Genomic DNA, 22,918 nt, shown 5'->3' on the forward strand with positions numbered 1-22,918 from the left:
ATCGGTCGCATAGAGGAAATTATCCGGCAGATCGTCGAGCACCGCCGCGGTTTCATAAGAAATGGCGCTCGTTCGCGCCATATTTGGCCGAAGAGGGCACATTTTCCAAGCTGTCGCGAATCGTTGCATCGGCGATACGCGTGTACAGAGAGAGGTACGTCCCATGCTAAACGCGGAGAGAATCTCAGCCGAGATCCGCGAATCATCCAGACAGGTTTTTTTCTAATCGACTTCGCCGGCATCGTCTAATCGCCGTTTCGAATTTCGCAACTGCCACGCGATGTTTGCGTTATGTCGAATTAACGAATCCATCCATTATGTATAGGTAATAATTTTTCTTCCCTTCGTTGAAAGTTGCGTCGCTCGGCCTCCTGTAGGCGACGTTGCTACTATTGCGCTGAAAGGACATTAAGAACGATGGCCTGGCCGGATGAGTAACAGGTAAAAAGCGACTGTGGCGAGCGTGCAATCGGTGATCGTTCGATAGCATCCTTCAGCCGGCACATTTACGCTGATATTTATATGCGTCTACGTGCTATAACATTTATCATGCTCCTCTGATCGTTGAACCCCTCATTCAGAACTTTCATTCAGTCGGAGGAATCGTTCGTTCCCGGGACGCGTTATTGTGCATTGTTACGCGATACACATTGCTCTTGCCTACCGGTATTTATGCACTGCACCGAGGATCATTTCTACGCTGATAGAACTGACACGACAGCGTTCGAATTTCACGTTTCATTTCGTTCACCGGTACAAATGAATACATTTAACATTTGCTTCTTGGTGTACGTTTCTCTGCAACCTCTTCGTTTTTCATAGATCTTTGTTGCGGAATATAATCGTATCAGTAAATTATTGAGCAATACATATCTACGAAAAATGTGTACGTAATCATTTTTGGGAACAGCTAAGCATTCGTCGTTACTCATCGTTCCCAGTGGCTCTGATCGAAACGAGTAAAATTAGATACGTAACGCAGCAACGTAATATAGCGTTAACGAACTTATTAGTTAGGTTTTCTGAAAGTCAATCGTAAACACTTGAACTCGTTAGGTAATACGATTTTATTGCTCCATTAATTTCAAAGATCACCTCGGCGCACCGTAATCCCCACAAAAAACGTCTAGTTTCCTTATACAAAAGTTAGTTCCCCGGTAAAGGCTGTTCGTTAAAATAGCTAAGCTTGTTCTCCCAGGTATAATCACCGTTCGCCTCGGCGTCGGCAACATTCTTGCGACCCTCTAACGAGAAGTAACTTTTCGAGCCTCCCCACGGATTAACGAAGTACCAAAGTGGACCCCCGCGAGATACCGTATCACGGGCTCGCACCAGGAACAAGTTCCTAAGCGTGGGCGTCGGTAACACGCCGGAAACTTGTTGCTTCTATTCGATTGCGTTACTGCCAGTCAGAGTAGAATCTCGATTTGAAGGTGACGAAAAAGAAGAAAAAAAGAAAACGAAACAACGCGCGACGCTCGTCGAGCATTCAGTCGATTTCACGATTTTTCAGCGATTTTTCGACGCGCTCGATAAACCAGAAACGAGAAGCCGTAGAAGAACGCGTGGAACGTTACCCTCTCGCGCGAGGTATAGAGAAGCCCCCGCGTGGCAGGGCGCAGCAGTGAACGTCCATGAGAATTATTTCGTTGGCCCGGTAGAATTCCGTGAACGGGGTCCGCGGCGTCTTCCTGTCCCATCGAAATTCCACGGTGGTCGGGGATTATCCACCCGCTGCGAATACGACGACAAGAGGGGTTTGTTGCCGGGCATCGGCCCAGTGGGCGGTATTTTTACCGCGGTGACTCGTGCGTTTCTGCAACGGTGCGTCCACCTCCGCGATTCCTCTTTGCACACGCGTGCGTCTCTCGCGCGTGCGTGCGCGCGCGCACACAGACAGGTTCTGGGGCGAATCGCACGCGTGTACGGCCACGAGCGTGCACACGCGTCGCGGCGGGACCTGAATTCGCGTAATTGTGATTAATGGGCCCGCTAATGCGAGCTAGCCGCCACGAACCGTGCCGGCAGTGACGTCGAACGATTTCGAAGTCGCGTCGACGTGATTCCGAAATAATCGCGCGGAAGCAATAAACAGGCAGGCGGCAGCGACGCCCGAGAAAAACGATCGGATGCGTTATTGTGCGAATGCTGAATTACACTGGTCAACTGATTTCGCGTAATAATTCTTACGCTTTATGATTTCGCATTTGTTTTTACGCGCTGGAGCACAACGGACGAGAAATTGTTTCGCCCTGGTGCCAAATAAGTGTCATCTACATGATCAATCCTTATTCAAATTTAGTCTGTCGGAATAAATTTCGTAATACAAGATCGTAATCAAATTAGGCAATGATTTTTCTCAAATCAGATATTCATACTACACTTTAGGGGTATTTCTTATAATAGCTAATACTAGTATAGGAAATTTATTAATTAATGACAATTACAAGATTATTAGATAGTTCTTTTAAATTGAGATATTACTTGAAAGACTGCTAATGAACAAATAACTGATCGTTTTAAAACATTCATACGAAAAACTCATTTACTCCGCACATTCGCTCTCGCTCGCATTCTAGACTATTTCACGCACATAAAATTTGAAACTTGAATTATTGATTAATTTTTAAATTAAGATAATTTCATTATCCTACACTAACATCATCGAAATGGAAGCTAATATTCTGATTCAACTTGGACTTTCATAATTTAAGCTACAATTGAAACATAGAATCGGCTGTTGAGATCCAAGATACGTTTTAATCGTCGAACAGTGTTATTTGTACTGCGCTTGATAGGTCGTGCGATTCGTTAGACGTTCGATAGCGTTAAATTGTCCACGTCTGGCGGAAGAGTGATGGCTGGAAAAATTTCGAAGAGGGATCGCGATTGCTTTTCGTCGTATCGCGTCTCGGGGAACGCGAACGTGGCCGACGTCCTCTTCTTCCTTCTCTTCTCGATCGCGCTGTCAAGATCGCCGGGAACAGAACGAGAGGATCGTCTCCCACACACAGCTGGCGAAATTTACGTGTCTACCAACGGCAGCGCACCGATTGACGCGCCCGATAACTACAAAAGACGATTTGTTTTCTTGTCGGTGACGCGGCGAAAGCCACGTGGTAGGCGTTTGAATTGTCGCGGCGGGTTTTAAAGTTCATTTTCGAGTCGACGACTCGGTGTGTCGTTCGTTTTTTGTGACCAGGAACGTCGCATTGTGCTCTCGCGCGTGCGAACTCGTCGAATTTATTAGCTTGTAATGAGGTACTTTCTTCACTTTATTGCGAATACTGTCGACAGCGCGTTCTTATTTAACGAACCATTAGAAACTTATGTAAAACGTGAAAAATAGAATGTTACACGATTCTATGATATAAAAATATTCTATTACAAAGAATCATAAGTGAGAGAAAATTGTCTCACGAGATTTTCATGGGATCCATCTTGGTCTCGTTACAAGTTTATCGCTCCAATTTTGATCGCGTTCCGCTTCGAGCCGTTTCCTCAAAGAGAAATTCCTTTTGTTTCTGGAAAATAACACATAGAAAGTGGAGATGTCTGTCAAGTAACGGAATCAAATTGTATCGTCGATATTCTTCCATTCGAACGATCCTCGGACGGAACCCCTTTCTCACGAGGGAGCAACGCACGTCCGCAGGAATCGGCGTGGGAGTAATATCCTGAGCGCGGCACGTCGAAGCTTAGGCACGTCCAGCTTTCAGAGAATAAAATCGCGGGTCGGGCACGTAATCTTCCGTATTCTGCGTCTACGTAGAGATGGCCAGCGAGGCAATCGTAATCAGAATCGCAACGGCAAGACACACGGTGCTCATTTGCATCGCAATGGGGACACTTTCGCGCGGAGCGTTAGGTTACACAGCCGGGCTACAATCACGCGGCAATTTCGAATCACGCTATAACGTGATATCGTAGATGCAGGAATGCATTAGAGAATTATTCGCCAAATCTCCAAGAGTCGCGGAGAAAACCTTTGGAATCTTTCGCATTGCCGCTCGGCTATTGATATACGAACCGGTTTTAATGCGTGCAAATAACGAACGAGTTCGATTAGCACGAAATGCGGTAGAACGCGGGAAATGATGCTCGACGGTGAAAGAGTTACGTGTTTACATTGCTATCAATTTCTAGCTCGATTCGTGTTATTACGGTGCGGTTGCACTCAGATGAAGTTAAAAGGACAAGCTTTCGATGACGCATTTATTTCTTCAAACGTCTGATTTAACGCTACTCTTCCTCTTTATATTTTTCTACGCCTTGACATTACATATTTTCTAATATTAAATTCATATCACGTCTATTTACGATAAAATACAAAAATCTTGAGCAGTATAATGCACAGTTTCTTAAATATTAGAATATCTCCGTAACAGACGATAATTGGTCGTAGCAATATTTTGACGATTGCAAGATCGCCGATGCGATATCTACATTATCGTTAAGCCAGTGGAGGATTAGCGGGTGAGTGGGTTTCCCGATGGTGAAATACGGGCGAAGCCATAGCTTACGGTAACACACGGTCTCGGTGCTCTGGTTTGTTAGACGCGATAGCGAGGCCTGGTACCCGAGCCTTAATGGGTTATCATTTATCGCGTTCCATATTTTGCGCTGCTTAGCCGTCGACTGATCGTCGTTAATTTATTGGAGACGAAGTGATGGAGCACCTGCGCTCGCGGGTTAAACGCGTCTTAACTCTTGGAACATCGCCGTGGCTACATCATCCTCGTATAAATAAGGGTAAATAACGTCTCGCCGGAGGATGTTTCAATTTTTTACCAGTCGACGGGATTTTCTTCTATTTCGAGGGCACTGGAATATTTTCAGATATCGCAGCCAGCCAGATTAGCTGCGATCTCTGTTGTGCTTTTTTCAGCAGCTAGCAATTTGTAGAACGCGCGATGATAGATTCGCGCGAAACAAATTGACTAGAATTTTTATGTTACAGCCTTTCTTTTGATTTATGACCGCGCGATGATTAATTCAGCATTGAATAATTTAAGAGGAGGAAAAACGAAACCGTGTGCCGCGTCCGTTCTTGCGCCGCGGTAAATGATAATGTAAATTGCATTAACTCACCCAGCCGTTGTATCAAGTTGATTAACCGTGCAATAATTTCCCAAGATTACCGGATAACGGATTAATGATTTATCGCCATTTTGAGCAACCATTTTCAGCGGTTGTTCGTTCGTCGTGTCAACTAAACTCCCATAAATCAGTTAACGTTCCTTTAGACCAGTTTACGAGCGGCGCACATATGATACGTTTCATTCACATTTGTTAAAGCGCTTACGTAAAGCAACAGCGAATTGAAATGACCTTACCAAACTTTAATATTTAATCTTTTTACTAAAATTACGAACGATTTTATTCTGCTATTCAATTTATTTGAAGAAATGAATCTTTTCGAAAATTGTAAACGCGCACGGATTTGCTATTTTTAGTCGTCGAATCGTGAATGAAGGTATTGCAAATCACTGAATAACTCTGCGTGAATAGCCTTGGCGGATTTTCTTGTCAGGTTCATCCATTCACGCAGCGTACAGTGAATCAACTGGGTTGAATAGTATGCATCGATGACGCAAAGGTTCAAATGTTCGTTCATTGCGAGGCGAATCTCGTTTCACAACGGAATGCAAGGTGTACGTACCTCAGAGAACTAGTCTGAGGAAGCTTTTCCCTCTCTTGGTATCGCGTGTCTGTTCCGGGAACGTTTACTAATTGCGATACAGAGCGACATCCACGACTCGCGGCTTCCACGGTCGAAAACTCCATTCCTCTACCCTTCTCGCGTTATTACATCGCGTTGGCGTAAATTTCTGATGCCTCTCCGGCAACGTGGCTCTAGAATGTTCACATTTAACATTTCGAAGCCGATTCATTAGCGTCGCGATCGTATATTTCCTAGGTTATTCAATCTACATTCTAAATAATATCAATCAATTAATTCTCCTCTCGAAACTTCTCCACGCTAATTCAGATTTAATCATTCACGAGCCACCTCTATTGTTCTTTAGTTTAATGAAATTGTAAGTAATTTTAAAGTTGCGCATATTATACAAATTTCATTTTTTTTAGCGCTATACTATCATATCTTATCATTGCATTATTTACAATTTATCAACCGTAATTTTGTTTCCCACGATCGAAGAAAAATGGAGAACGCTCAGAATGTATCACGAACTTGGAGCACGTACGTAATTGAGAGTTAACGAAAATGAAATTGTATAGCTTCGCGAAGCTACGAGGAGCAGTGACTATGGGATTATGTCGAAGCATGGCATAACCCTCGACCCCATATCACGAAGCAACGGCCTTCTGAAATGTTCGGGTCACGAATAGTAAAAGTGGATCTTCTACTTGTCAAGGGTGGGTATCTCGCACCTGGCGAATTCTTCCTCGACGAAGGGTCGCTGGTACGGACCTGCTCGAGGCTGGCAGAGGCAAAATCGGTGTAAATCAAGCCGGTATCGTACCGATGTTCCGATATGCGCGGCCGTTGCAACCGATTACGTAATCCGCGAGGTCGTGACTCGTACCATCCGCCTCCATTAATGTATACGCTCTGCTATCTAGGTGTACGTACAATAACCTACTGCAAATATGTGCATACATTTAAATCGAATTTATGTGCAAGGTATCTATGCTAATTTTAATGTAAGCCCTATGCCGCGTACAAATTATCCAGGATACACCTCGAACACCCTTTCGTCGCGCTTCCTCTGCTCTCGATCGACACGCGTATTTCTTTTTCACTCGTTCGAGCAACGAAGTCGGATTAAATTACGAGCGATAAATAACGTCGACGCTATCGCGCGATTACTTTTTCGGGACGCAAGTTCGCAGCGTGTCTCGTGATCGCGGTACTCGAATAATTCGATTATTATTGAATACAATAGCGATCTGGGGAACGATCCGGCTAGCCGATATCGGCTCAAAGCCACTTTCAGTATTTAACCTCGGTTCTTAGAATGGCATTAAGGGGCACGCCCGCATCGCTCCTGATTTATACGTGGGCGGTTCGAGTCGAGTTCGCGAGGTATCGTTCGCGAGGGCCGTCGTAGCGAGAAATCGTCGCCCACGCTGATTGAGAGTACATCCCTCTTTGTCGAGGTTCATCCACGAAGAGGGAAAGGAGTACACGCGTCTTTAGCCGCGAACGAGAACGAGAGGCGCGCGTTCTTCGCCTCCTCTTCGTCTTTGCCGTCGAGAGAACTCGAGAAGGGAGACGCTCTCGCGGCATTGACACCGTGTCGTTACCTCGGATGCAACGCACACGGGATTGGATTCTGGATTTCAATTAGCTTCGTCCCACTGACAAAGAGCGCCTCTCTCGAGCGTTTCTCGGCTACCTGGAAAGCTTAATGTGGTAAGAATGTCTTGAAGATCGAAGATCAATAGGAAGTTAAGCTACCGGCAGCTCTGTTGGAAAGTACAGTTGTCTTTAAACAGTTTTCCTCGAATTTTTTTATTTCATTCTACATCCACGCGTCTCGTCATTACTTTTTTTTTCTTTTTAATCCTTGTACAGATGTGCAAGCATGAACTTGAACTGCGTGGGTGGTTGGCTCTACGCATTACTCGCGACTAAGTTTCCGGTGATTTTGATCCTTTACGCGGTTCAAGTGCATTATTATTCGAAGGATATCTATGTATAAGGAGACAGAATGTGCAGTTTGGAAATGTCACAAACAAATTCTCTCGTAAATTGCTTCTGGTAATTTCCTTTATTTTAATTGGTGATCTGTTTGCAATTTTTTCGAACTCTGTACATATTAAGGAGGATACGTGAAATATGTCGGACTCGATGAATTTTTTATTGCTAGTCTAGTTAGGATGGCACGAGCTAAGAGTTATAGTATCGTAAAAAGCTGTAACATTGATACGGAGGTAAATAGCGGTAGTAAAATACGCAGCCAGGAAGCGGAGGTCGCTACTACGTGGCTTTTAATATTCTTCTGATTGGCGGATGACGTAAGACCGTCTATTCTCTCTTTGCTTTCGCGACAATTTGCACGGAGGTTCCATTATTAGCGCGGGCGCGAATTAATTTCGCGGACAAGCAGGAAGGAAGGCGTAATTCAACAGTGGCTTTCTACTGGCGATGCAATTTACTCTGGAATTGAAACAATTAAAGCCATTTTTTTGTCCTCCTCCTCCGCCAAACGATGCAGATTATTGTGCGAGTGTATAACCTGGCCTGCGTTCAGTTTCAACCACAGGAGGAAATGCTTGACTGGTTACGGCACCCTAATGACTCAATTTTTCATTCTAAATTTACCAGAATCTGCTTCAATTGAAGCTCACTTCCGTTCATTGTCAGGATTATTAAATAACCATTAATTTTTTTTTTACCATTTCGTCCACTCGAACTGCCATTTTCCACGCGTGTGTCGCATAAACTGATGTCTAAAATTGATCTGAAAACGTCGATTGCTTACAAAGAACACGATGTTTCGAGCGAACAATGGTTCGTTGTTACTCAGACTGGTCTAAAGAACAGAAATCCCGAGGAATCACACCGAAGATACACGTCGTACATAGAAATTAGAAGGGTGATCCGCGTCAGGGCGTGCGTGTGCAAGCGTACACGCAAGTGCGTCAACGACAGTGAAACGGAGTCGCGGACCGACAGAGGAAACGGAGGATTTGTCACGAAGGCAGTTTGGTTTAACTGATCTCATCCGTCTTGTCGCGGACGTTGCGACGCTCTGGTACTCGCCTTCGTCGTTGCCTCGTCGCGAACGGAGCGTCGGTGGCTCGTGTGCGATGACTCCACTCTCACCCCCTCGTCTTTCTTCAAATGAATTGAATCATTCCGTCGATCGTAACTGGCCAACGATCCCAGGCTTTAACGTTGTAACGCGACGCGTACGAGTTACGTGCGTGTGGCGAAAATGTTGAAACAAACAGTTAGACGACGGAAACGAAATCTTAGATGACGTAAAGAATTGATTTTTCCTTCGTTTTTCCAATGTGAACGATTTTAAAAATTGTATTTTTTGAGAGAAAGATTTTACACGGAGAAGAAATACACTAATTCTTGAATCATGTACCATAAATGTAATTTGCTACGAGTACACGAATTAACTACCGTGGAAATAGAATGTGAATTTAATGAACCACCTGACGTGCGAAATTAATTTTTATTATTCATTAGAGTTTTTGTAAAACTTTTTCTATTTCGAAACTATACATTGTAATTGCCATAATTTACTGGTACGTGATTTAAAAATTACATCAGGCAGTATAAAATTAAGAAATCTCTCGTTATTAAAGACTGTGATGAGCAAGTAATTCTGTATTTGCCTAATTAAGAGATTAAACTCAGCTTTTCATAAGTACTATCTGCATGTTACGCTGAGCGGTAAAACTTTACACGCATAAGCGGCGGTAGGTCGCGTCGTATTAATATTTATGAAGCATTTCTACGCATTAATTTCGCAACCAGCTCAGAGTCTCCGGTTTTATGATCCAATGACTGGTTCTTACGAAAATTTGAAAGTGTACCGTCGCTCTTATCCGCGTCTGCTCGAAGTGTACGGGAAACCTTGCGAATTAAAAGTGCACGCGCGTGTCACGAACGTCACGGCACGCGGTTCCGTGTGGATGTGCCTAACTCGAGAGATGTATGCCATTAAGATGACATTTACAAACGTTAGAACGACTTTCTGCATCCCACGCGACACCATAAACACTCCCGATCGTTACGTCACGCACTTTATTCTCTTAGCATCCGCACTTTTTGTGCGTGCTGGTATTAATTACTGGAGCCACGCGGATCGATACGTTACCACGCTGTTTTCTCCATCTTTCACTTACGGAAGATTGACTCGAAGAAACCTATTTGTCATAGAAAATTTCAACTTCTTAACATTTTCTGTCGAGTGTCGTCTTTATTCGCAGCAAAGTACGATATCATCTAATCATTAGCGGCAGGTATTTCCGAACGTTCGTTAAGTTACGTTACGCGTCTGGTTTTAAGCGCGCATGAAAGTGTACCACCAAGCCGCGCGATTAATTATACTTTCAGTCGAGTTTTTGATAAATTAATGATTATCGAAAAAACCGGATCGCACGATAGATGAGATACGTTGCATTATGTAGGACCTTAACGTAGGAGGTCACGTAGACAACACGAATCCCATAGGGCTGATAAAACATAAGTGCGTCAAGTTAGCCTCGTTGCTTCTCTTCTCTCTCTCTCTCTCTCTCTCTCTCTCTCTCTCTCTCTCTTTCTCTCTCTTTCCCTCTCTCTTTCTATGTTAAGCAGTTATTTGCCGCGTTATTATAGCCGCGGTGGTGTGTGCATTAGTCGCTCGGCGTACTTTATGCGGCGCTGGGCACGTTAATCGACTTTTAAACACACGTTCCCCGACCGTGTGATTTAGCACGAATGTTATTTGAGGTTCGACATTAATGATTCCAACGAAAAGGAATACATTAAAGGTAACGTATACAAATGCATGAGGGGGATAGGGTATACCGCTGGCCCTTGCACAACGAGCAACGCTCGAGGTGATTAACCAAAGTAACTAGAGTTGAATAATCGTATCGGTTTGTCTGTTCCTAGTTTTATTCATTAATTCACTGCTTCCTCGATAAACTCGATTGGTTCAAGTGGATGTGGTCGAATAATATCAGAAGTTTCGTATCGTTCAATATTTTGATAAAAAGTTAATTAAAGTTAGCCTTGTATCATCTTCAAATTTATATGTACCTGCAATGTAAAATCCATGCATAATTTCAATGTACACTCTATAGTATCAGTCAAGTGAAACCAAATGATTACTGTTATCTATTAATCTATATAATTAAAAAACTTGCAAGTCGCAAAATCGGAACAAAATTTCAAATAAATTCATTACAATACAGTGGCGTCCAAATGTGGATCTATGCCAGTAAATATCCACATTTTAAACGAAAATCGATGCTTCCAAGGAAGGAACCGGAAAGAGAATCTGCGGGCGAGACGCAAAGGTCAATTTAAATGCGATCGAGCTCGCATAAACCTTGGACGGATTTTTTTCGAGGCCCTGTTATATTAGCGGAGGTCCTCTCGTTTCACGTCTTCGGCTCTCTGTCTTGCACGTGCAAGTGACGCACGTGCAAGCGTTCGACTCGTGTGAAATTATTCGAGCCAAGGTTCCGGCAATGGTTAAGCAGGATGTGCGCGGGTGGTTTCGCCGTGCCCCTTCTCTAGCACGGTCGCGTTTCCACACCCGAAGCGGTAAGGGTCCCCGATATTTTCGCTCCCTTAAAGGTGCCTCCTTTTTCGCTCTCCCTCGCCCCGTCCCTATCTCCGCGTATTCTTCGAGCCGGGGGATACACGAAAGTTCACTTTGCACGGCGTGTCAAAGGTTCCACCGGGGAACCACGGTTACCCGCCGCCTTCTGCGTTCTCCAACTGGGCTTTAATTGCCAACGCGATAAATATACGTCCAGTCAACGCGCCACAAGTGGAAATCTTCCCACTTTTCTAGCCTTTTCAGTTAGCTGCATTGCCTTTCTTCTTCTGCGAGAGCCATATATTTTCTGCTCGCTTCTGTTAGTGATAAGACGATCGTTAACGGGGCAGAGTAAATGCAATAACCGGCAAACTAATCCAAATTCATTTTCCTAATCTGGTGTCTGCATTTTACCTGCTGCTACTCTTAATTAATTGTATATTGTTTCTGTTTCAGGTTTTGTGTCGTGCTCGCCGAGCCCCTGCAAGAATAGAGGAGTCTGCATATCATCGCCACGCGGCGAGTCGCATTGCAAGTGAGTAAACCTGTTGCCCCATTCTCAGTGTCGTGATTGTATCTCGCGGTATGTCGCTCCTGCAATTTCATCGATGCCATTCAAATTAGGCGTTAGCTCGCGAGGTGCGTGTCGTGGAACGCTACGAAGAAATAATCGAGTTCTGTTGTTCCGCGAACGGACCAGCCGTGGCGTCGTTGTTCGCCTCGTTCGATCGACCATCAGGGTAGGAACGAGCCGGAGCGAAAAACGGGAAACAAGCGAATCACGGGGGTGAAAGACTGAGGAGGCGAAGTCGAGAGAACCGGACGTCTCGCCGCCTCCCACGCGGAATGGATGAGAAACGGAAAATACGGGGAAAAGGGAGGCGAGGCGGGTTATGAAAGACGAGGGAAGCCGAAGGAAATGACGATAGTCGCGAACTCGTGATGTAGATTCAGTTGAGCTCGCAGTTTGCTATTAAAATGCTGCCGTTTCCTTTTTCAATGTTTTCTACATCGTGATGCGACTATTCACTGATGCATTTCGTATTTGTTTATGTTTGAAAACGTGAAGTGCCTCGTAGAAGTCTTTTAGAGTTTAGATCATTCAATGGATCGAATTAGAGAATCAATGAAAGAAATTGGTTAACGCGAGATAATTCGTTTTCCGCCGGACTTCCTTTCACTGCTTTCTCAGCAGCAATAATTTTTTCATGGATGCTGTTGAAACACTTTCGCAAAATTACCTCGCATTTTCCGCTGGTCTTATTTGACCATTTCGAAACGTTTACTTCCGCGTACGATCTTCTCCTTTGGCTCGATCTAAGTATTCACATCCACGATGTCGTTCTCTTCGCAACATTGCGACAAAAAGCGATAAACGCGATATTATCAAAGGAATTTCAGAAAATTTATTTGTATGGTAGACATTCGACACGTGGACGGTAACAAGGCTAGTAACATACGTAATTTAAGGCACGTACAAGCCTACAGTTTATATTACATAACATCGCATCGAGCAGGTATTTACATGGGAGGTCGTTGAAACAGAGAAATACATTGTACCCGTCGAACAAGATGCAAATTGTCCTCGTATCGCTTGGAATAGCCAACCGATCAGTTTTTTAGCCGAGAGACCGATGCGTCTCCGTCCTCGCGATTCGATCGCGCGAAATGACGCTCGGACTCGCGTCGATGGGACGTAATACCAACAGAATGGCGCCGGATGGTACCGAATGGGATGTGAAACGAGATGGGCCCGGGGATCCGGTAATAACGGCGATAGTCGTCAGTCGTGACCCGGCGACGCATCTAAATTACTTTTATCCGAGACCCTCGTAGGTTTCACTTTTGTATCAGTCAGCACGACACCTCTGTTACCTCTTCGTCCGCCGTCCACGGGTATGCAAATGGTAGCGGTTTTCGGAAACTCGCCAATTGGGAATATCGAGCGGAACGGTCAATCCTTAAATTGGAGAAAATACGCGGAAATCTTGTCACCTTTTATGATTATTTAGAACCCCAGCGGGACGAAAGTATGGAACATTACTTCCCTTTCGTCCTGAAATACGTTGGAAAGGGCATAACACTCGACGTAAGGATATAAGACCTGGCCAATATCGTGGACCATCGTTTGAAACGTGGAATTTCGGGATAACAGAGTTATTTCTTCTCCGTGCAGTGACTGTCGCAAATTTTAACATCGACGTAGTCAAATTTATGGTCCATTGCGATTTACGATAGGATATGAAAAGTACTAGTTTTATTTGAATAGCCTTTTCGAATAGAATTCGGTGGAACGGTAATTTCCTTGTTAAGATACTATCGGTACATTTTCTCAGCGTGCAGAAATATCTAATTACCAGTGGTTGGTACGATATGATTGATTCTAATGTTGTACGTTGCGGTTGCTATAACACGAGAAATAAATGAACTACAGCTTCGCTGAAATTCGATTAATCTTGGTTGAACTCTATAGCTCCCCATCATCAAGCTTCTACATATGGAAGTATCTACGAATCTACGATAGTCTATCGAGATATTAGATTTAATTGCAACTTTCAGATGGTATTGCAGCGCAATCATGGCCTTGGGGTCTAATCTTTGACCACCTTTCCGGTTCTATCGTTTCTACTCTTATTTCATCTTCTGTTCGGTTATCCTCTTATCTTACTCCGCTTCGCTGACATCAACACCGCCTATAAATCAGGTTCGTTCGAGGATTTTGCCAAGTGTATATTCGCATAGTCCTAATTTCTAATGGCAATGGCATCCTTTTGCATACAGCTTAAATTATCTAAGAATTTGTAGACTTTGGAGAAATAAGCCCATTTATAATTATTATTAACGAGATCCAGAATTTGATATACAATATAAATTTATGTTACTTCTTAACGTTAACATAGTCGCCTTTTTTGCATGATTCAAATTAGATTCTAAGCACAAATCGTACAAAGTTATACAATTCATTCATTATTGGACGTACAGACGACTAGAACAGAGGATTAATAATAATAAAAATCGGAATCACTTAGCACTTAAAAATTTCTAACAATATTCCCTTAATATTTGGGAAAGAATATGTCTGTACTGCAGAGTTAACCGCATGCTATATACTGTTACTGAATATACAATTTCACCCACGACCCTACATATTCCACCGCTGCCCGATGGCCCCGCATAAAATGACCATAATCCAACACAATAACAAATTCGACTAGTGCCACTTGACAATATAGTGAATTAAAGCTACCGCTAACGGATGAAGGATCCCGCACAATGGGGCGGAAACCACCCCTCGGACGATCCGCGTTCGCACACGTATGTTGGTACGTGCGCTTAGAAGTCCTCGAAAGATGCACACGTGTCCCTGCGGACGTAGCCCGCGCATGGGATCCGTGTACCCGCGCACAGGGACATACACTTGCGCAGTTACGTGTTTACGTGGATGCGCTTACGCGTGCGTTTAAATGCATCGCGTGTAGACAGGTCACGTGTCCCAGCACGTGACCCCCATAGATTTTCTATTGGAACCGAACACCTACCGACAGCCACGAAGGGTTCGTTCGCGCGGAAAAATAATATTGTTTTTCCATTTCGCTGTTTTCCGACTGTCCGCCTCCGTTATCGATCAGCCCGCTATATTCTCGTCGATCTTACGATATCTCGCCGTGTTCGCAATTTCCTGCTTCACGACAGTGCAATGAATTCAGATCGCGCTACAGATAGCGCAATCTGAACTTTGCAATTCTGAAGATCCACGAAAAGGATTCCTTCTGCTTCGTACGATCGTATCGTCGGAAGTTGTGCTGCCTTTAGTATCCAGAAGGATATCTATCTTTACGTTTAGCCCAGCATTATTGTCTAGCTTCGTTAGAAAATTTTCACCGATACATATTTCACTGATCGACTCTCGTAAGTGCAGAAGTTGCCAGTTTCCGTGTACCTGAACTTTTTTTTTTTTTGTTAGCAATTATTCGGTTAGGGGAAACTTTTAGGGCACGAAGGAAACTTTATTCGTGCGCAGCTGTGACTGTTAACCCCGGAAACAGTTTCCGTCGCCCTTGCAGACCTGTATCCTGCGAGGAAGGGTTCGTCGAACGGAGCAACATATGCACGATGATGGATGGCGACGTGCACGCATCCCCTACGAGTGACGGGGTGCTATTCTACGGGCGTGTGCGTTTGTCTCGTGCACGGGTTGACGGTTCCTTTGAATGCGCGCAGTTTATACCCTGAACGGCCACACGGAGGGTCGCCTCGTATGCAAGAACAAGAAATTCTAGTTGTACACGCGCACCCTTGCTGAAATTATTTCACGTTTGCACGTCATGCAGAATGTTTTTACAATTGCCCAAAGGGGATGTACGGCAGAAGATGGATAAGTGCGCGCGATGAATATAGAGAGAGGGAATTTGGAATTTTACGGAAGCGTGATTTTCGTGAATAACATAAACTGTGTTAAACGAATTTCTTTCGATCAATTATTTATACTTGGTTTTAGCATAGGAGGGGAGAAATTTAATTTGTGCGCGTACGATTGTGCAAAGAGAAAAGGTAGAACCGTCGAGTAAGATTTTTTTCACGCGTTTTTACGCGATATTAAAACGGAATTGTACGCTTCCGCCCTCTCTCGGTGTCACAAATCTTCCTACGGTTCCTGCCATTCTTACATACGGCGGCTTCTATAACCGCTCGAGCACGCTGCGAATTGATGGGCACCATTAGCAGCAATCATTGCCATCTGTTCTGTCGGGAAATGTTCCACGTTCGCTCTGCGAAATTATCTCTTTGACGCGTTACGTCGATTGATGTACTTAGCTGGACCGCGTGGTGCGGCAACCGCATAACTCCGCGGCAACTTTTAATGCTCCTACGTAAAAGTCCGATCGGGTCTAAGCGATATTATTTAGAATCGAGAGAGGCTACGCTCCGCTTTGTTACAAAGATAAATCACGAAGTCGAAACGTGAGCGGCTTTGTTCTGCATGTGAATGGACCCCTAGGAGACACGACGCGATCGACAGAGGATGACGAAGGTTGCCGCGCGCTGTCAAAATACCCGTTTCTTTTTCTTCCTCGCAAGCATCCTGCGGTGACCGCGCCACAGTGCGTTATCGTACACTCCGAAGGCGTCTCTCGTTTTCTCGAGACTTGCGCGCGCGCGCGCGTGCTCCGCGTATGTACTCACATACGATTTACCCGCGTTCAGCGTAGTTACAGCACGCCCTATCGCCAACGTTCATCGGCTACTGGGTACCCACGGCTTTTTTCCCGCTTTTACGCCAAAGGAGATCAGTACGCACTAATGGCGGAACGATACGCATCCTCGCGTCTAATTTATTTCCCAATTACCCCGGTCTTCTTGGCTGTTTTCAAGTCATCCACGAGGTGGTCGTCAAACTAACTCGAGACACAAACGATCAGAAGGCAGTCGCTATGGGCTTCGAATCGGATGGTTTCTGTAACATTCTCAAGCTCTTCGGCTGATCGTCGAACCATTCAGCATATTCACGAGAAAGTTAATCAAACGAAATCGAATGGCTTTCGCGTTGATCGAGGATGAATGACAAAAATAAGCTGTTAACACGATTCGAATTGAGGCAAGACGATTTTTCATAAAGACACGCGGACATGTCCACACACACACACACCCGCTCGCGTTCATTTCTCAAGCGGCGTCTTCTCTCTATTTGCATGACCGATCACCCAGATATTGAGCACCTCTGAACGAATAACTACGTGCCCGCGGGGCCTTGGATCGTGCGCGCTCGGCCGTGATCGGTGATCCTCGCCCAGACGCCCTTAGCGGAACGAGGAGGTTCGAATTGGGCCCGGGAGCGAGAGAACGCGCGCGATCGCGCGGAATGGAGAAGGGTGGCCAGGGTACGGTCGAGAAAGCAAGAGAGGACGAGAGAGCGCGCAGAGAAGGGTTGGGCGAACGGAGCGAAAGAGAAAGAGGGGACACCGTCTGAACGTGAGCGCGCGTTCCCACGCCCGCCGCGCATGCGCCGGGTATCCTGGCCCCTCGTGGACCCCTCGGCTCCCTCCGCGAGTAATCGGTTCTCTTGCACTTTCACTCCTCTCTCTTCGCAGCGGTTAGACCGCGTGCTGCCGTCTTCGTCGTTCCACGGGGCACGTACACACTCCTTCTCCCGCGTCGCTCGCCTCGACTCTCTTCCTCCTTTCTGTCCCCCAGGCCGTCTCTCTCGCTCCTATTACCCCGGCTATCCTTCTCCTTCCGACCCATCGAGTCTCTCTTCACCCTTCAGACATCCGCATAGATTCAAGTGCGGACGTCTGCCGCAGTTCTTTCTCTCCGCCACGTTCTTTCTCCGTAGGCCTCTCGTCCGCGACCAATATTCGTTTCCACCACTCGTCCCAACACGGCGACCACCGCAACGTGTTCCTACCGCCTCCTCCCATTTCTTTCGCCTATCGATGATAAGCCTGCTCTAATTATCCTCGACCTGTTTGTCACAGCGGACGTCGCGTCGATGCGAGGCGACGTCGGTCCCGATTCAACGCGCCCTCCTCGCCCGTTTCCTTTTTCCGCGGCCGCGTGCCATCGCCATCCCTGGCAACAGAGATTTCCGAGCCGCGTTCAGCGCGCTGCTCCGATTCAAATCGACCATGTTTCCTGGAACAGGTGCCACGGCGCCAGGAAAACAATCGCGGGTAAAATATTTGCGGACGCGGAACGCAAAGACCCGTGGCCCGCTGAGCAGTGGAACCCTTTGGGCGAAGGCAAATTCGAAAGAAATGCGAGAACCGCGGAGCGGAATAAGAGAGCGGCGCGCGGGATGTTTGCAGAACCTGCGGAACCCTTCGGAACGTGTTATTTGCGAATACCTACGAGACGGTTTGACTCGTGAGAAGCCCGGCTTACGGCGCTCTGCAACTATTTCCACCGAAGGGTAACAAGTGCCGCGAGAGCTCGATAAACCGATAGACCCGCTCCGGTTCTGACTCACGACCCCGTGTCGAATAGCCGCCCGCAGGCCTGTTTGTTTTAGCGCAACGAGCAATTAAACGATCGCCGTTCGAATTCGCGGAAGCGTCTCATCCACCGGAAGATGACGCTGTTCTCGCTCGCCTTAAATCTGTTGGTCCTTGATAGAAATTACGTACATTCCTACGAATTTTTCCACTTGACTCGGTTACCTCTAACCTCGACAAACTTTGCACGAGTTTGTAACAATGAAAACGAATGAAAATCGTTGCGTTATGAGATGGTGCCTGCTTTTCTCTGGCACATTAGGCGTGCATTAGGATGTTTTATCGCCGCTAAAGCTGTGGTTACTCGCGACAGGTTCCAGAAAGTTCGCTTATTACTCTGCGCGTTGGCCACTGGTAGCCACGGTTCTCTTGTCTGGCACAGTAGTAGCTGGAACACATCCCGTACACGTAGTCGTCCCGGTCACAGGGAAAGCCTCCTTCTCGTTAGTGGGTAGAGCGTCGTCGACGGTGCGCATAATGAAACACCGTCGAACGGAACCGTTGCGCTCTCGCACCGAGCTGCTGATTGCCACCGCGAATATTGTCGCACAGTAATGGGTTTGTTCGCGAAAACTCGTGGACAGTGGAGTCAGCGTGCCTCGAGCGCAGGAAAAAATGATTATTTAGCGGCAATTAGAAAGGGACGCCTAACGATTCGAACGGCCGTGCACACGTAATCCTCCGTTTTGCTCTGCGCCATTGTATAACCGAGCACCGCTGTTCCACCAAGCGTCTTCGTCTTCCTGGACGAATCGCACCACGGCCGTCTAACTCGATACGGTTGAATAACCGACTCCGTCGAGTTTACTAAAACGTGACTCGTTATTTATCTTGTTCGAAGTGTGTCTCGACAGGCATGGGAGTTAACGCCCGGAGGAACGGCGCGCATACTAATTGCGATATTTTTGGTGTCCCACTGTCTGTTCGATCAAGGATGTCCCTAACCGTGCCACGAAGGTGGTAATCGAGACGAGGAGCTTTCATCGTCCATTGAAATCACTCGAAGCTTATCGGTAGCAGCGTCTACTTTACAATTTTCATACCAGCTTTACCTTTCCAAAGGCAACGAGAGAGAAAGAAAAAGTACTGTAATGATACGGTGAAAAATTGTAAGTTACGAAGGAAGGTACCACAGAGCGGTACTATCAGAGGCTAATGCCGGGTAATTAAAATTCGCGGCTAATCGATACAGACCGCCAAAGTCCCGTTGCGTTCGATGTTCAGCAACAGCTACGACCCGAGCATGATTACTCGGTTTAACAAGAAAGCATCGTCGAGTCGGAGATAAATTTCTTCCTTCTATCCTGCCGGTGTAGTCGCGCCCGCTTTCCCTGTTCCGCGGTAGCCGCCGCTCTCGTCCCGCGTTTTACAAAACCCGCGCGCGGCCTACATCTCGAAACGTCCGTTACACGTCTCGATACACGGCCGGACAGTATGTACTTACAAGCTTTTTACCTCGAGCGCGTCTACCCGGCTGCGCGCAGGCGGTCGCGAAACGGTTTTCGAAGCAGCGCGCGCAGAAATCGCGGCTGCCGCGGGTTCTGGACGCGGCCAGCCGGAGGACGAGGGCGCGGAGTAGGATCGGCTCTTAATTACGATCGGTGCGCGCGTGTGCGACGGACCTGAACGAGAAAAATAACTAGTGCCTGCCTCTCCCTTCTGCCGAGCCGCGCGAATTTTATTCCTGTCCGCTCGTACCCGCCGCGCGCGCTCAGCTATTAATGGCCCGCGTCGGGGTATACAGATGCGCTGTTATCTCGACGGATCGGCTGTTTCGTAGATGGGACTCGCAATCGAAGATTAAGAAGTTTTCGCGCGCGATTTATTGCACGCGCGGCACGGGTGACCGATTAAAGCGTTAAGTAGGAATTCAGCGCGCTGGGTGTTGCAAGCTGCGCGTCGTTTCTATCCCCACTGCGGATACTTTTATCGGTTGAACAATTTTTTCGTTCCCAGGAGAAACGGCGCATCGATGTACGCATAGATTCGCGGGATTACGAATAGCGCGATTGCTTTGAAACGCGAGAACGGAATTTGATCGAAAATGGGCAGGATTGTAACAGGGGTGAACGTTGGAAGCGAATTGTAATCGAAGTGCGTGAATGTTTCCTGCATCGATGATTTGCATCACGTGGTATGGCAAGCAGAACGGGCAGCGACAAAAAATTAATCAAGGGAACTGTGAATTACGCATAGCCGGTAATGCGGTACACCTTGAGGCACTGGGAAAGTGAAATGGAGTGGCGTCGTTTGAAAAAAAAAAAAAATATGCTGCCGCTGAGTCGACACTTCCTTAGTCACGTTTCGAACAAACACGTAATTATTAATAGAACAATGTGTTCCGTTGTTACGCGCATTAATTGACGTGTGCGCCTTGGGAGAGGCAATGGGAATCAACGGACGCGTACTGGAATTTAAAAACGACGAGATTTATTGTTTTGGTATCGCACCATTAATTACGTTTCAACGTCAGTTCATTCCGCAAACATTGTTTCTCGTCTCTGATGTGGTGTCGAACTAGACTCAGAGTTTGTAATTTTTTTATTCTCATCCGTGGAACTGTATAAAATCGAGCCCCATACTTTTCTAGACGCAGCGCGCCGTTATCCGGCTATCGACTTCCACCGGTTGAAATAGAAATCGCGGGTAGTCAGTCGTTACTTTGCACCTTGTTATTTGCGAATTAATTGCAGGCGCTCCGCGAGCTTGGATCGCGTAACGTTACCAACTCTGTTTCATTTTTCCACGGTAATTATAACTTTACTCTCCGTCTCTGGCGCTCGTAAACCAGTTCGCCAGGCCTGGCCCGAAAGAAGGTGATCGGGGAACGACATCGAGGGCGATTGGTTGCAGGCGACGCCCGACGGGTAATAATTACCGGCGGTCGATAAAGAATGCCGATTTTCTTTGCGCGCAGACGGGACCAGCGTCGAAGCGAACGTGCCCTTCCACCTCCCCGCTAATCACCACGTGTTTCTCCTCGATGCTCCAGTTAGGTAGTCCCAAAGTCCTCGCGATTCATTTCAGATGCAGAGCCACCTGCGACGTAATTGCAGCCTCCCGTGGCTCCTTTCTCTCGTTCGCTCTCGATCGCCAGCCCCTCTTTCTCTCTGTCGGTAATATCCTGACACCGTTGGCAGAAGGACGGTACCCTGTTGCATCCAGTTGCACGTGTAGATCCGGTAGGGTCCAGGCGTACGTATATACGACCTAGGCGTTTATGGCAAATGTCACGACAAAGACCCCCATCGTACCGGACGGATCGTCGGTTTCTTTATACGCGAAACGAGGGGGTAGGGCTCCGCTCATCGAACCGCCACCCTAGCGAGTTCATTCGCATGGTGGTATTCTTCTGGTACGGCGTAAGAACGCCGTGGTGCACGCCACGGTGGTGTTTAAGAGGGAAGGGACGCTGATTATACGGCACTAACGCCTCCGGCTACGGTCTGCATGTTAAGCGTCCTTTTCCCGCACCTCCCATGATTAGGAACGATCCCCGCACGGTCACTCTTTATCCTTCTTCCCGAACTTACGACCCTGATCCTGCATCCCGCCGCTTTTGTCTGCGAGGTACCTTCTTTACCTCTTCTTTCATTAGCGGCTGACTATGCTCGGATGCACATTTACTTTCGTGATTATTCGTGATCGTGCATGATCCAGATCTTCAATGCGTACGTTATCATTTACGAAGAAATGTTTAGTACGTAAAAAATTGTTTTTTTTTTTTTTAGTATTATTTAGAAGAAACAACTTTTCCTTCAGCTCTGTTTCTGTACCAACGTCTCCAGTCTTTTAACACGTACCCTTTCCCTTCTCTTTTCTTCACCAGTGTCCTTCGTAAAACCATTAGTATGCCCCATCCGAGCCGGTTCGTGCGTTACTTTCGTCGTCTCCGGGGGAGCATCGTAGACGAGGGTCCAAGCAGTCCATTTGTTATTCCGCCCCTGACCAGCTTTTCCCCAGCCGCATAGCTGGAGGAACACGTAGCCAAGGGTTGCCCTCGAATCGTGTTTTTCTTCCGCTCTGTACCAGCGGCGCTTTTTTTTGCGCGCGCGGAACGCATCGCGTCTAGCCACTGTGCCTCGTAATGATATTCATCCGCGGTACGCACGAAAGATATAAATTAACGAACCCGTCCTTTTTATTGCCCACTGTTTCGTTCCGCGTGCATTAAATCATCGATAACGAGCAGCAAACCCTTGCGCCACATCCACGTGGTAATTACACGAGGTTATCATTTCCTGCGCCACGGACCTCGTGGCGTTACTGTGCGAGGTACGGTCGCGCGAATTAATGCACCCTCGTCCGGACAGGTTGCACGGAATCGCGCCAGTCCGATATCGGCTCGCTGACAGATAAAACTAGGTAACATCGACACAGATAAACCGTATCTGTGATCGATTACCGTAGCTACGGTCACACCCGCCTGCCACTACAGTTAACAAGCCTCCATAGAGATAGATACCTGCGGTCGATATCGATATCCTCGTTTGGAATCGTTTCACAAACAGCGTGACCATAAAAACGTGCCTCGGACGAATAACAGTTGTTCCCTCTCTCATTATCGAGATAAATTTCCATAGAATGAAACAGTTACTCCGGGATCTCTCACAGCGTGTAACTGTGAGATCATCAGAGTCGCCAGGTTTGCAGAACAGAGCGAAGTTTCAGCGAACGCTTCATTCA

The 22,918-nt window shown here is 46.6% G+C and overlaps 1 protein-coding gene across 2 annotated transcripts in view; it reads left to right on the top strand.

The window, feature by feature from the left end:
• The window catches only part of N (neurogenic locus Notch protein), a 245,395-nt gene that overhangs the window by 25,050 nt on the left and 197,427 nt on the right, over positions 1-22,918 (top strand). For both annotated transcript variants that reach the window (XM_076899547.1, XM_076899548.1), the window contains exon 2: positions 11,697-11,775. In XM_076899547.1, coding sequence (XP_076755662.1) covers positions 11,697-11,775 — 79 coding nt within the window. The remainder of the gene's footprint in view (positions 1-11,696; positions 11,776-22,918) is intronic.

Source organism: Xylocopa sonorina, chromosome 8 (assembly GCF_050948175.1).
Source record: "Xylocopa sonorina isolate GNS202 chromosome 8, iyXylSono1_principal, whole genome shotgun sequence".
Classification (NCBI taxonomy): domain Eukaryota; kingdom Metazoa; phylum Arthropoda; class Insecta; order Hymenoptera; family Apidae; genus Xylocopa; species Xylocopa sonorina.